The following is a 13,621-nucleotide window of genomic DNA, read 5'->3' as shown; positions in this document are numbered from 1 at the left end:
ATGTTATTGTTTAATTATTGCAATATTTTAGTCGCAGTTAGGTCAGTTCCACACTAAAAGTGTTAATAGCGTGTGAGAGTTTTGCCCTATTCAAAAAAAAAAACGTTGGAAATCTGTCCTATCTGATTTGATCAAATTGTCTAGTTAAAGCTAATATCAGGGTGTTTATTTCACTTCCTTCATTCCTTTGGCAAAAAGAGCAATTTATTTGTACGTCTGCAATCCTGGAGTGCTTTTTCCTTACAGATACTTATATGAGTAATTTGTGAATTCAACATATAAATTAAGCACAACAAGTAGTCTTTAAACACCTCTTTTAATGAATATATTTCTCTTGAGTTTTCCACCGAAACCCATTTATTACAAAAGACAAACACTGGAATACCAAGCACTGACATTAAGCACCCATTAATTTAACTGAGCCTCAGGAGCAGAATAAATAAGAAAATGAGGAGTTTAATGGTGCATTAGTGAGGAGGCAGTGGAACACGAACTGAGCTGTTTTCGGAATAGGGAACCCTTCCAAAAACTGAGGAACATCAAAAGAGGAAAAGCTTGGGACTATGAATTATTTCACTGAGCAGCAAGGTGTGAACCAGGTTTGCCATGACTGACCAAAAAAATACATCAGAGGAAAAAAAGATTTTGATATTATATCATCTGGAAATGGCATCTTAATAATTATTTAGGTTGTTGGAACCTAATAACATTCAATTGTGATTTTGTCTAAATGTGGAACATCCTTGCTAGTTAACATGACTAAATGGAACAAAAACAATATTAAAATAAAAGCTTTAGGTGCAGATAGAGTACAAATTTAAGAATTTAATCTGTTTACCACAGCTGCCGAGTAGAATGTGGCAATATTTAACAATTTTTCAAGTTTTATTTTAAATATGATCAGTACCAAAAGCATCTACATTAACCAATTATTGTTACTATATATTGTTACTATTTAAGTTTGCTCTGAAGCTCAGGTTTGCTCTTTGTATTACAAATGAGGTGGGGGCTAACTCAGCAGAGACAGAAAAAATATGATTTTCTTTTCGGGAGATAAGCGATTAATATTTTTGGAAACTTGTTTGTAAAATTCTGTCAATATTTCTATGTACTAAAGATTCAGTGAATTGTGTACATATATGTCTTTTGAAATCTTGCTACATAGGCCTGAGGATGCTTGGATACTTTATTCTGAGTTTTTATTTTATTTTTTATACCTAAAATGCTTTGGCAAAATATTTTAAGATCATTATATTGAATTCAACCCAATTTAATATGCTTTATACATTTTAAAGGAAAAAATTATTAAAAATAATATTGCAGTTTCCTTTTCAAAATTTGTCTAACAATACAAAAAGCACATATTTTTGCGTGTTATAGCATCAAGGCAAGTGACTCCAGTCTTCGTGGAAGATTTGAGAGATGCTTCGGTCACAAAACCAGGGCTTCTCATGGTTAACTTGTGAGATAAAGACTCAAATCTTCACTTTCCTGGGAGTCAAAGAGTGGAGCTCAGATCTCATGTAAATAAAGGTGGAAATAAAATTAAAAGATGAGGTCATTTGAGCTAATGTTGCCCTTTTTAAAATGTTTCATTAACTGGTGTTCAATGAAACATTCTGCAAAGTGTTTTGTGGTTTTATGGAATGCTCCATGACAGTCCGGTTAAAGGCCAAATTTGATTCATTGACCAAGGACATTTTTGGGTGATAGGCAATTAAAGACTTATAATTTTTTCATGTTTGCCACACCAGGGTTACAATCAGCATAAGAATGTGTTTCAAACTGCACTGACTACTAAGTGAGTTATATTAAACTTATGTTATCACTAACATCTTCATTTCTTGCTGCTAAACTAACATCTGCACATAGAGAATGAAAATATAATCTTGCCGATTTGATTTATTGACAGTTAAAGTAGGGTAAATATTACATCTTAATAATTTTCAAAATATTTCACGGACAGCAATAGCAGTTTCTACTACTAATCTTAATTTTTTGGAAAAAAAAGATGTCAAATGTTTCAGAGATACAGAATAAAAATGTGAATACATAACCTGCAGCAATTCTGAGTTAAGTTACGTCAGAAGACACTGCAGACTTGACTTAGATTTGCTTATCAAAGACTTGAGACTAGATTTCTATATATATATATATATATATATATATATATATATATATATATATATATATATATATATATATATATATATATATATATATATGATGAATATAACTGCACTACATACTATATAAGTAAAATCTAAGTATTTTTAATGCACTGATAAAAGACAATATGATGTAATGTAACTTTGCTTTTTCCAATTTAAAACAATTTTGCTGTGGTGTTTGAAAACAAGGATCACGCAATACAGAAAAACAACAATAGTTTATTTTACCCATATTTTGTGTATGAACTACAAACTCTGGTCTCTATAATCAATCTCCATATCTTTTAAAGGTCATGAAAGAATGCTTACATGAAAATCAATCTCTTATTCTGTTACAGCATATTTCTCTATTTTCACTTTTTGAACAGATTGTTGGCACATGTAAAATCAAAACAATAATAAAAAAGCTTGTTTTTTTATTTTATTCTTAAAACGTTTTTTTTTTTAAGAAATCTACCACTAAAACAGCATTCCCTCTCAGAATCAAAAAGAAAGGTAGTTGTTAAAAAAGCAATACTGACCAAAAATATTCAGATATCTTACATACATGAGACAGCTCGACAAATGCAACTGATTTACCATTGAAATTTTCTGACAGTTTTCCTCCAAATAAAAAAAAAAATGATAAAAGTCTGCAACAGATAATTTTAGTCCTAAATTCCACCTCTAAGAGCTTCGACAAAACAATGACTGACACCGTTGCCATCCTATGGTATACAAATGTGCCACACTCTACAAAAGTAAGGGGTGAGAAGTCCAGCTGGTAAAAATGTGTAGAACTTAAAGTTAAGCAATTTTTAAAATTCACTGTATTGTAATATTACCAAAGCAGAAATTACCACAAAAAAGGACTGTGTGCTGCACCTTTGATAAATTATAGTTTCTAAGAACAAATCAAACACTTTCTTGAAAGTCTACAACAGTTTGTACCACAGTGTGGGTCTTTTGTGGAAAAATTGCCAGTATGTTGAAGCCCCTTCATAAATAAATATAATTAATTGGTGTGGGGGATTGGCTTTGAGCTGTGGGAGGGCAGCAAAAAAAAAAAAAAAATCAGGAAGGCTCATTTAAAGAGTTTTTGATAGATTAGGATCCATAGATAGATTGGAATATTTTACTGTAACGATGCCACACATAATTTACTTATTTTATATAAATATGTAGTAAATCTTATATCATTAATACAGCTGATAGTTTTAATTGTGTGCAAATTACGGTGTAGAGAAAAAGTATTCACTCCCTTGGATGTGTCATCTTTTTAATATTTTTACAAACCATTCAAGATTTTAAAAAACTGGCATTTTTTGAAAAAAAAAAAACAAAAAAACAAACAAGCCCATTTAATGTCAAAGTGAAAACAGATTCCACAAAATGACAATTCAATAAAAATATGTCACATAAAAACAGAGATTGCATAAATATCTATCCCTTCTAATGTGCCTGGCATAATTCAGCCAACCGGTGCTTGCAGTCTCACAAACTGAGTGATAATGCAAGAAGGAAACCATTGGGAGAAGACACAAAGACACCCAGGACTACGCAGAAGGAGTTACAATCTTTATCAGCTGACTCTGCATGTAACTGTTGCCCAGGTTCAAGCTTTCTTTCTTTTGAAAGAAATGGTTAGAAAACAATATATGTTCCCATGAGACAACACTGGAGCTCTTTGGTCATCAGACAATACGTTGCTTGGCTGACGTTGATCACTGCACATCACCACAAATGCACCATTACCACTTGAAGTCATGCTGACATCATGCATTGGGAATGCTTCTGTGTAGCAGCTCCTGGAAGGCTTGTTGAGGTAGAAGGTAAAATGAAATTAGCAAAATATAATATTAATCCTAGAGGACAATTTGTTTCCATCTGCAAGAAAACTACGACTTTGCAGAACATTTATTTTTTTTAGCAAGACAATGAATGACCGAAGCATACAGCGAAGCTACTTAAAAATGTCTTGAAGAAAACAATGCTGATGTTCTGGAGTGGCCGGTTCAAAGAACAGACTTTAATCAAATACTGACTTGAAGGGAGTGAATATTTATGCAATCATTTATTTTATGCTACTTTTGTTTATTTATTGATAGTCATTTTATAGATATGAGTTTTCACATTTACATTGAAGTTGTTTTGTTCAGTAGTTTTTTCTTAAAAATACACATTTTGTCAATACATACTGTAACAGCATGAAAAAAAATGAAACATCCAAGAAGGTGAAAAAATATGATTGTAAGGATAATTATCCTGCCGAATTGCTCATGGATCCTATATGTGAGCCCTCTAGTCAGGCCATTTGTCCTTGAATTAAGCAAAATCAGAAAAGAAAATTTTAATGGTGCTTCTGTTAGAGTTTTTTGTGTACCTGGCAGTTGTTTCAGTTAGTGGTACTTTGATGCAACAACACTGTGGTTTGGTTTTTGTTTAAGAAAATTTATATTTTTGTCATAGTTTAGGCGAAAACTATGACAAATAGGCTGTTCAAATTCCACACACCTTTGAGAAATACAGATTCTAAGCTCAATCTTATCATTAGAGTTTTATACAACCATTATGTAAACACCAGGTATTGTTTTCAAAGTCAGTGTTGCATTTCTTGACAACTCTTTGATTTCTACTACCATATCCCTCTGTCAATTATCTTATTATGAATTATTATATTCTGGTATTAACAATTGCCAGAAGTTGGGGGAAGCTGTTAATTCATGATTCCTTACCTGAAATACAACCCAAAATTCTAAACATCTAAGTGACCAGATGTAGAATTGCAAATGTACTGTGAATGTATGCATGTCATGCTTCTTCAATATGATCAAACGGTGTAACAATGCCTTTTACCAAAAATATCCTACTGCTGAAAAGAAACCCTGTTTACTTGCTAAAAGTAAATCTTGGACCATCTGTCTAACCACAGCATTTATGGAGGTTGGCACAATTTTCACAGTAGGGACTTTGAAATGGCTTCCTGGATATGAGTGCCTGCAGAACTGTGTCCATACAAAGCCCATGGGCACATCAATTAAAATGTAAATTGTGTTGCCGCTAAGGGAAAAGAAAAAAGGAAAAAGGCAGGTGCAACTCAAACATCTGGTTGATGCCTGATCCCACACATTCTGCATGACCGTAAAGCCTCTTGTAGCATAAGCCTTGCCACTCAGGGCCAAGTCCTTTGGTTGGCAGGGGCAGGGTGTGAAGCTGGGGCTGCCAAGCATCTCAATGTGGAAATGTGGCACATAGATGACAAGCAATGTGGTCAGACAGCTGTATAAAGGGTTTAAGCTTTTTCTTCAGCTCGTCACTCTGGTTCTGACAGCACTCCTGGCAGTACTGCAGAAGAGGTAACAGGTCCCAGCAAGAATAAAGAACCTCTTTAAAGCAGCCACCTTAATATGCACTGGAACACAGCATTAAAAGGTAAATGTGAGGTCTGAATACATTGGAAACATTTCAAGCAAGAGGAATTTTGCCAGGATGGGACAGTGACACCATTTCCATCCTGTTCAATTACAATAATGCTTCTAAAATATTTATTAATGCTGCTATGACTTTCAGAACAGCGATAACTCTTAATGCCATCAATGGTACAGTTTAATAACAATAAAAGGATCCCTCTGAGTAGGCATGGACGTCTGTCAAAACAACTTTGAAATCAGAAATGTAATTGTATTTTGCATACACATTAGGGACAGAACGACCTTTTGATCAATGGAATTTCATTTAAGAGAACATAAAATCATTAGTAATGAACTTCAGTTTTAAACAGCTTTCATAAGTAGGATCTATTTCCCTTTTTCAAGAACTTTCTGTGACTTCGTGGCAGAACAGAGAGTGCCTAATGTATGTGACAGTTCCAATTAAAACTTTGAATTGTGGTCAAAATTCATAACTGACACTTTTGCTCTGCCAAGTGTTTTATACAGCCATGTTTTAGATGGCCACAAGTTATTCAATAATTTCATTCGCTGCTGGAGAAAACCCCTAACGTGCTCTAGATTTTCTTCACAGGTGTAAAGCATGAAATTACCCCCTCAGATCCAAACTGTAATTATACTAAAATACCAGCTAAAAAAGTAATGATAGATATGTTTTCAACAGATGTCTTCTAAAATAGTTTAAGCATATTTGTAAACCATTCTTTTTCACATGAGAGGAGGAAAAATAACATGTATTAATAGATGAAAAAAAATGCAGAATATTTTTTTTTTCTCGATTCAACCACAATATTTTTTTTTCTTAAATAAATAACTTCTGTTTTGTAAAGACACTTTTTGAAACAGTAGACATATTCTAAATCCCAATGTCATTGAATGGAAATCACTCCAGTGATTTGCTAAACATGAGCGTGTTGCTCCAGATTTGAGCGACAGTCCTCGAAAAGCAGTTGTCAATACTGTCCTGTCAGTAATGCCACTGTGCAATGCCAACAGTTTTGTGAGTTTGTCAAAAGCATTAGATTTGGGTCTCTTGTACATTGTCTTTTGAGGTGGCCCGGATTAACAAAGGTTCATGAGCTGAGCTGTGTATGGAATTCATAGCTGAGGCATGGTTGTAGGCAGTCTTGTAGGTATTGTAGTGGTTGAGGTGCTCATGCTCCAGAGACGGCAGAGTAAGGTGGCCCTCCATGCCTGGGCCCCCGGTTACGCAGTCCTCGTCTACATTGATGATCTCAATAGTGCGTGTGGGTGCATGGTGATTCTGCTGGTGATGCTGCTTCCGCATCTTGTAGAAGATAATCAGCATTACTGCTGCCATGAGAGTGATTGCAACGAAGCAGCCAATGATGATTTTAGTCGTCTTCATGACCTCGTCCAAACCGTTGAGTGAGCCCTCTGTTACAGGTATTGTGTAGGGCTTCTCTGTTGCGCGTGTGGACAGTGGGGTTCGGACTGTTGTTGTTGTGGTAGAGGTGGGTGAAGGGCTTTCCCATATACTGGCTGAGGGTGTGGGGCCCACTTTCTGCTGAACAGTGGTGGTGAAGCCTTCGTTATGAGGTGTTTCTATTGTCTCTACCGTCACTGTGGTGAAGTAGCTGAAGCTGCTGTTCTCTGGAGAGGACACATTCAGTGTGGCTGAGGCTGTTGTGTTACCTGCAGAATTACTAACCATACATGTATATGTCCCTGTGTCCTGCATGGTAACATTCGTGAAATTCAGTGTGCCGTCATTTAGCACAGAAATTCTGACTTTGTATGCACCATGCGTCATTATTGAACCGTTGGGTGTAATCCAGCTAACTGAGGTCAGCGAGCTGGCCCTACATTTCAACTCAGCAGCACTTCCTTCCGTTACATTTAAGTCTGCAGGAGGCTCCACAATAACGGGAGCATAACAATGAAAGTAATTCTGGTCCAGCTCACCAATATAGCGGCCCTTATACTGAGTGGGTGAGCTGCAGCGGGCACAGCAGCTGGTGTTAGCAGGTACCATCTCCTTAAGCCACCAGCTTAGCCACAGGATGTCACAGTTGCAATTCCAGGGGTTATGGTGCAAGTGCACCCTCTCCAAATGATGTAAAGGAGTAAAGAGATCATGGGGCAAAAGCGTTAGGTTATTATGGGCAAGGTTAAGCTCCACAAGTGACTGAAGGTCATCAAATGAGTTCCTCTCTATAGTCTGGATTTGAGCATGCATCATCCATAGCTTTTGCAGGTGGATAAGCCCTTTAAATGAACCAGGCCGTATAACAGACAACTGGTTTCCAGACATTTCAAGTTCATCCAGTTTGACCAGTGGAGTGAGATTGGGAATTTCCTTCAAATTGCACATTCCCAAATTCAGGTAGCGCAGATTGCTCAATCCTTCAAAGGCTCCTTCTGAAATGTATGAGAGCCTTTTGAGCTCCCCTAGGTCCAACCTTCGTAACGAGGGAACTCTGTTGAAAGCATAAGAAGGAATGCTTTCTATTGGATTATTTCTTAGCCAGAGCTCCTTTAGCTTAGACAAGTACTCAAATGCTCCGTTTGGGATGGTGGTGAGTCTATTATCAAAAAGCTCCAAGGTATTGAGGCTTGCCAGTCCATTGAAAGCCCCCAGCTCAATTTTGCGTATGTGGTTTTTGCTCAGCTGCAGGATCTCCAAATGTCTTAGATGTTTGAAACTGTCCACCTTTATCACCTGTATGAGATTTTCTTGCAGATTCAGATAGCGTGTGTTGGTAGAGATGCCATCAGGAACTTCTCGCAAGCTTCTGCGGGTGCAAATAACCTTGCTAAACTGGTTACTGCAGGAGCAAACAGAAGGACAAGTTTGAGCACGCACCAGTCCTGCCACTACCAGCAGCTGGAGGGCCAGAAGCAGCACAAACAAAGGGTCGGACAAGGCCCGGTTCCACCTAGGACCTCGCATCATCTGCTGCTGCTGGGAAGAGGTCATCTTGTTGAACATTCATAATTCATTGACTGTTCTTCCACTCTTTTTCATGAGGATGTGGGCCAACTGGAATGAAATGACAGAAAAGAGACAATTAATTGGAATACATAACTTGCTTAGTATGATGCATGTTAAAGATGATCCTGATCAGTTTTATTTGTATGTTTTAAATTCATTATAACAAACATGATCAGATAGCAAAAACTTGCTTAAATTAACATCAAGAACACATTAGCTTTTATTCACAATGATTTGCATAAGCTCAACTGTTGGAAGTCATATGTTGTTACTGCTCTACTTTATTCTTCAACCCACATGTTTTCCTAACTCAAATATTTTAGGTCACATTGTGCAAACAATGTACAAACATTGTGCAAACAATGTATATTATATAAATTATGTATATATTTTTATGTTGAGAAATGACTGAACACCAGCTGGAGACTAACATTCTCTGCTTCAAGAAATGTATAAGTGATGGTAAAATACACAGGATAATTTGAATCACAATGTAATTTCTTCAAACAGGCAATTTTCATCTTAAAAATTTACATTGAAAGAAAAAATATTTGAACATGATAGTTCTAATAAAACTAAAAAACTAAAGCAATGCAGGCATTGCCTTTTTGACACATTAGTCCTAAATGATGGTGGCAGCAGCTGTTCTGACACTTGTCAATATCGCCACTGGTAGGCAAGGCTTCAGAGTTGCAATTAAAAATCAACTAAGGAGTGATATTTAACAAAAAATTATAACAGATACAAGTTGAAATGCTCAAATGAAATTGATTTGGTCACTTCAACTTTCATCTATTATTTTGAATTAGCACAAATTTTCTCTATATAGGTGAACGACAAGGAAAGATTGTGTGAGCCCAAAGAATTTGATAAGAAACAAAATAATTTATGTTTTGAAAGAAAGAGAAAACTGGAGATTATTCTTAAGGAATTTAACCACTAGTCTTTACTTAAACAAATCTGTAGTTCTCTTTTTCATTAGATTTTCTCTCTTCCAGCATATTTGCTCTTGAAAGTAAGGAGTTATTTATTGACCATAAAAATAAAGAATGATTTACACTGCCCAGGAATGCCATTTTTTTCAGTACAACTACAAATATGTGATGGTAGGCTGATGAGAGCATAGAGCATAATATCCATTACTCAATGAAATTCTTGGGCTGATAGTACGGTAGAAGACTTTTAAGGAACTGTGCCACTGCATTGCTCTATCTTGTGACTGCGTTCAGTAATGTGTTGCTGATTCTGCAACAGAAAGCTCTCCACTTCAGGACGAACAGGCTATTACTGTAACTGCTGATTAATTGCTAGATTACTGACTCCATTAATTCTTCAATTACAAAATTCAAAGTACCCAAATCCTAGGGTGGAGAAAGAAAGTGTTTTCATTCAAGCAGGCAGACAAATGTGACAGGGATCACACACCACGCTGAAAGTCACTTTAAATTATAGCTCTGGGTTTTTTTTATATACATGTACACTGTGGCATGCCATATGGAGAAATTAGTTACCTATGTGTGCCAGAGGACATTTGTTCTGCAATATAAATATCTCAAGATGGAATCCAAATTGCATGATTGAATTCATTAAATTAATTCACAAATTTTGATTTAGTATCAAATTTGGCAGGCCATATTAATATAACAGTAAGCTGCGATTGTATGACCTTCAACCATTTGGATCGTTTGTGTGTCAGTGGATGTGTGTCGTGGCTGGAAGGATATATTTGTAGAAATAATAGTGCTTGTGTTGAGTGGGTGTATGTGAGAAAGTCTGTCACCTGAAGTTAAAAGGGTTGAAAATGGTTGAAGCCTTGCAACATGCAGCTTCATAGAGACTGAAAGACAGGCCGACTCGGCTCTGGAAGATCCCAGACACAAGGCACAAAGCCGGCCCTCAGCTGTCCCCCATCCCTCCTGTCCAATCATGCCGCTGAGAACTCCAGTCTCCCGACCCAACTGAAGAATGGTGTTGTATATGTTAAAGAGGACGGGGTGAGCACCATGGCACCATTCTCACTGGAGGCCAGCTCCTCAACTGGCCCCACCTTCTGCCACCCACAGTCAACAGTCAAGTGCTATATATTGACTGACCTCTAAGTCAACCACCTTGCCTAGGTGGGAGCAGTCAGGTAGAACTTGGATCAGCCAAGCAAAGTGAGCCCAGCAATCAGCAGCTTAAAACCCAAAGACCCGTCAGCTCAGTCAGGACCACAGCTTCACCGCAGGTGAGAACACCCACCCTCTAAACCTCCATTGTCCATTTGGGCATAACTGTAATCCCATAACCTCCCAAACCACACTTTGTCCCACAAATGTCCCACAGCAGCACCCCTACTTTCAATTATAACTTATTTCACTTGCTAAGAAGTAAAACCTTACACTTGACAAAACAATATAGTTCATTTTAGGTTGCTTGTTTTACACCTGCCATAGTACTAGCATATAAGTTTATTAGTCTCAAATTTGCTTATAAATACAAAATTAAAAACTTTTCATTGGTGAAAATTGTAGTTGCTAAAATGATTATAAAGAAAAGCAATGTTTCTTTTCTCGTTTTTGTCGTTTCTTGATCCCTTACTTCAAAAGATCGACCATCGAAAAAGATGTAAACAATGAATCAGCAGAAGAGCCGCAGAAAACATGAAGTCGATTTACAAAGCAAAACAAGATGTCAGCATAACACCAATGAAACCACAGCACTGGATTTGCATAGTGCAGAGATGGATTTAGACATAAAGCGATAACAAGATGAGATTAGAAAGATAATACATCTTTCAACTTTTGAAAAAGATTAAAAGTCGCTCTCTAGTCTTTGTCTGACAGAGAGAGCTGAAGACTGACCCAGATTAAAAGGAGTTAGAGTTACAGATTAAAAGGAGTTAGAGTTACTTTTGAGGATCAAAATTTTAAACATTTTTAAATACTGAAAATATAGAAAATGTCATATATTACCATGCAGATATCATAACTTCCATATAGTTGCAAAGTAAAATACACCTTGATGCAGCTTACTCCGAGGACATATTAGTTAATGTCTAAAATATGCAGCAGAGTTGCTGGACAAGATAGCATGTGACACCTTTGTCTTTGTACTACACTACCACAGCAACAGACAGACACTTACAAATGTGCCAATTAGAAATACAACTCACCACATTACCCTAAGGCGTAATGTGGTGAGCGGGCAGTTGCATCAGCAAACCAACTTGTTTTCATTTTAGTCCATCAGATTTGCCATCAGACCCCTTCAGGTTCATAAGTAGGAGAGTGACTGAGAATGGAGACATTTAAATGGCACAAACGTATAGTTTGATTATATACTGTATATCTAGCTAACATTACTCACTTCTATTAGCCATTAAAAGCAGCATGTACTCAATAGTGTTTTTTCTACATTCACAAAAGTTATTGGGAAACATCTGAAAAATAAGCAGAGATAACACTTTTACATTGCTATTGCTACTGCTCTCAGCAATAGCAAAAAATAAATAAATAAATACAACATCTCTCACTCCAACAATTGTTTCCAAACTTAAGTGGCACTTAACCAAAATCCAGATATTCAAATAGTTCAGATATTAAACTGTGTCCTGTTTAATATCTGAACTGCATTATATAAAACCTAAGTTTCTTCGATTAAAATTTGACAATAGTTAAGTTTATTACATGTTTTTACATTTTTGCTTTATTGCAATCAACTCAAGAGGCATGTTTCATGTAGTAATGAAAGGCAAACCTCTGTTAAAGTCCTTTAAGGACAGATTTGTGTTTCCTAGCGATAATATTGTTTGACTGGAAAAAAAATTAAGTTGTGACTGCTGCGAATTATGCAGAGCAACACAGTTTATAAGCTGTGGTCAAGCCCAGGGCGGGTGATCCGTTTATGGCAGGTCATTACTTTTGGAACAACACCAGCAAAAGTGCATTTGTGACTGGTTCTAATGATTCTAAAATTGAAAGCTTGAAAAAAGGATAATATAACTACAAAACACATTACATTCCACAATAAACACACCCAAGTCTCCAAATCTCTCCCCACAATGCCTTTCAGAGGCTGACAGCACCAATCATAACCAGACATGATGGCAATCAAGTTTAATGCCGACTACAGTATTGCAAAACAATAACCTACCTTCAAGTTTCTTAATACTTCTTCATAAGAAATATGGCTTGAACATAATGACATGTTCAATTTAAGATATTGAAAAGATCCTTAAGTTTGGAAAGCTCATAACTTTGGAAAGCGGTGTATTCAGGTTTTCATCAGGAAGGTATTGTCACGTTCTTGCTCAAATGACTGACTCACATGCACAGATGCTCCCAGGAGGTAAGACTTAAAAGATTTATTGTACAGTGAAATAAATGGTGTAGATGGTCTTTGCTCCACAGGGATTTTCTGTCAGCTCATGAGGACTAAGTTTTTGAGGAAAGAGAAGACAGGTGATTGGAAGAGGTTGAAATGGATCATGGTAGCTTACTGGACAAATGGTGGCGGTTTTGCCTGGGGGGAGACAAACGGACTCCAGGATGATTATCTGTGTGGTGATTATAGATGGAGGGCGCTGGTGATCTGAGCATAACGTTTCAGATGGAAACATAGATAGGAGGACAGGTCGCCCATTGGTGGTTGAAATAAATAGCACGATGGTTGTCAGTCATGAATGATGTAGAGTCGTTCTGAGGCAGAGGAAGTTGGTTGATATCCAAAAGCTCTAGGGACATGCGGCTTGGAATTAGCTTCTTTAAAAGGAGAGAAAACACAGAGATTAATCTTGATGCATGACACTAGGCAGCACACTAGAAGAGACAGAGACTTAGTTTACCACTCAAGCAGTGAGAGACTGACAATCCACTCATAAACACCGGGAGATTGCCTTGATTGCTTACAGGTGTGTGGGAGCACACCTGCACATCTACACCTTCCGGGATCGGCGGCTCCGGTCCGATTACACCCTTTGGTGGGAACCTGAGATTCAGGAAGAAACTGACACAAAACACACACCCACACCCCTTGATTCCTAACAGTTAACAGTCACAAATCCTCATTCTTTCATTGATTGTTTT

The 13,621-nt window shown here is 36.9% G+C and overlaps 1 protein-coding gene across 4 annotated transcripts in view; it reads right to left on the bottom strand.

Moving 5' to 3' along the window:
- Positions 1-2,370: 2,370 nt before the first annotated feature.
- lrrc4ca (leucine rich repeat containing 4C, genome duplicate a) overlaps positions 2,371-13,621 on the bottom strand; it is a 130,787-nt gene continuing 119,536 nt past the window's right edge. For all 4 annotated transcript variants that reach the window (XM_008411506.3, XM_017305483.2, XM_081608056.1 and 1 more), the window contains one exon: positions 2,371-8,603. In XM_008411506.3, the coding sequence (XP_008409728.1) occupies positions 6,618-8,552 (1,935 nt within the window). In that variant the 5' untranslated portion in view covers positions 8,553-8,603 and the 3' untranslated portion in view covers positions 2,371-6,617. The remainder of the gene's footprint in view (positions 8,604-13,621) is intronic.

The sequence above is a fragment of the Poecilia reticulata genome, chromosome 6 (assembly GCF_904066995.2).
Source record: "Poecilia reticulata chromosome 6, P_reticulata-male-v2, whole genome shotgun sequence".
Classification (NCBI taxonomy): domain Eukaryota; kingdom Metazoa; phylum Chordata; class Actinopteri; order Cyprinodontiformes; family Poeciliidae; genus Poecilia; species Poecilia reticulata.
The sequence above is the reverse complement of the archived record's forward strand: the minus strand, read 5'-3'. Positions and strand labels throughout refer to the sequence as shown.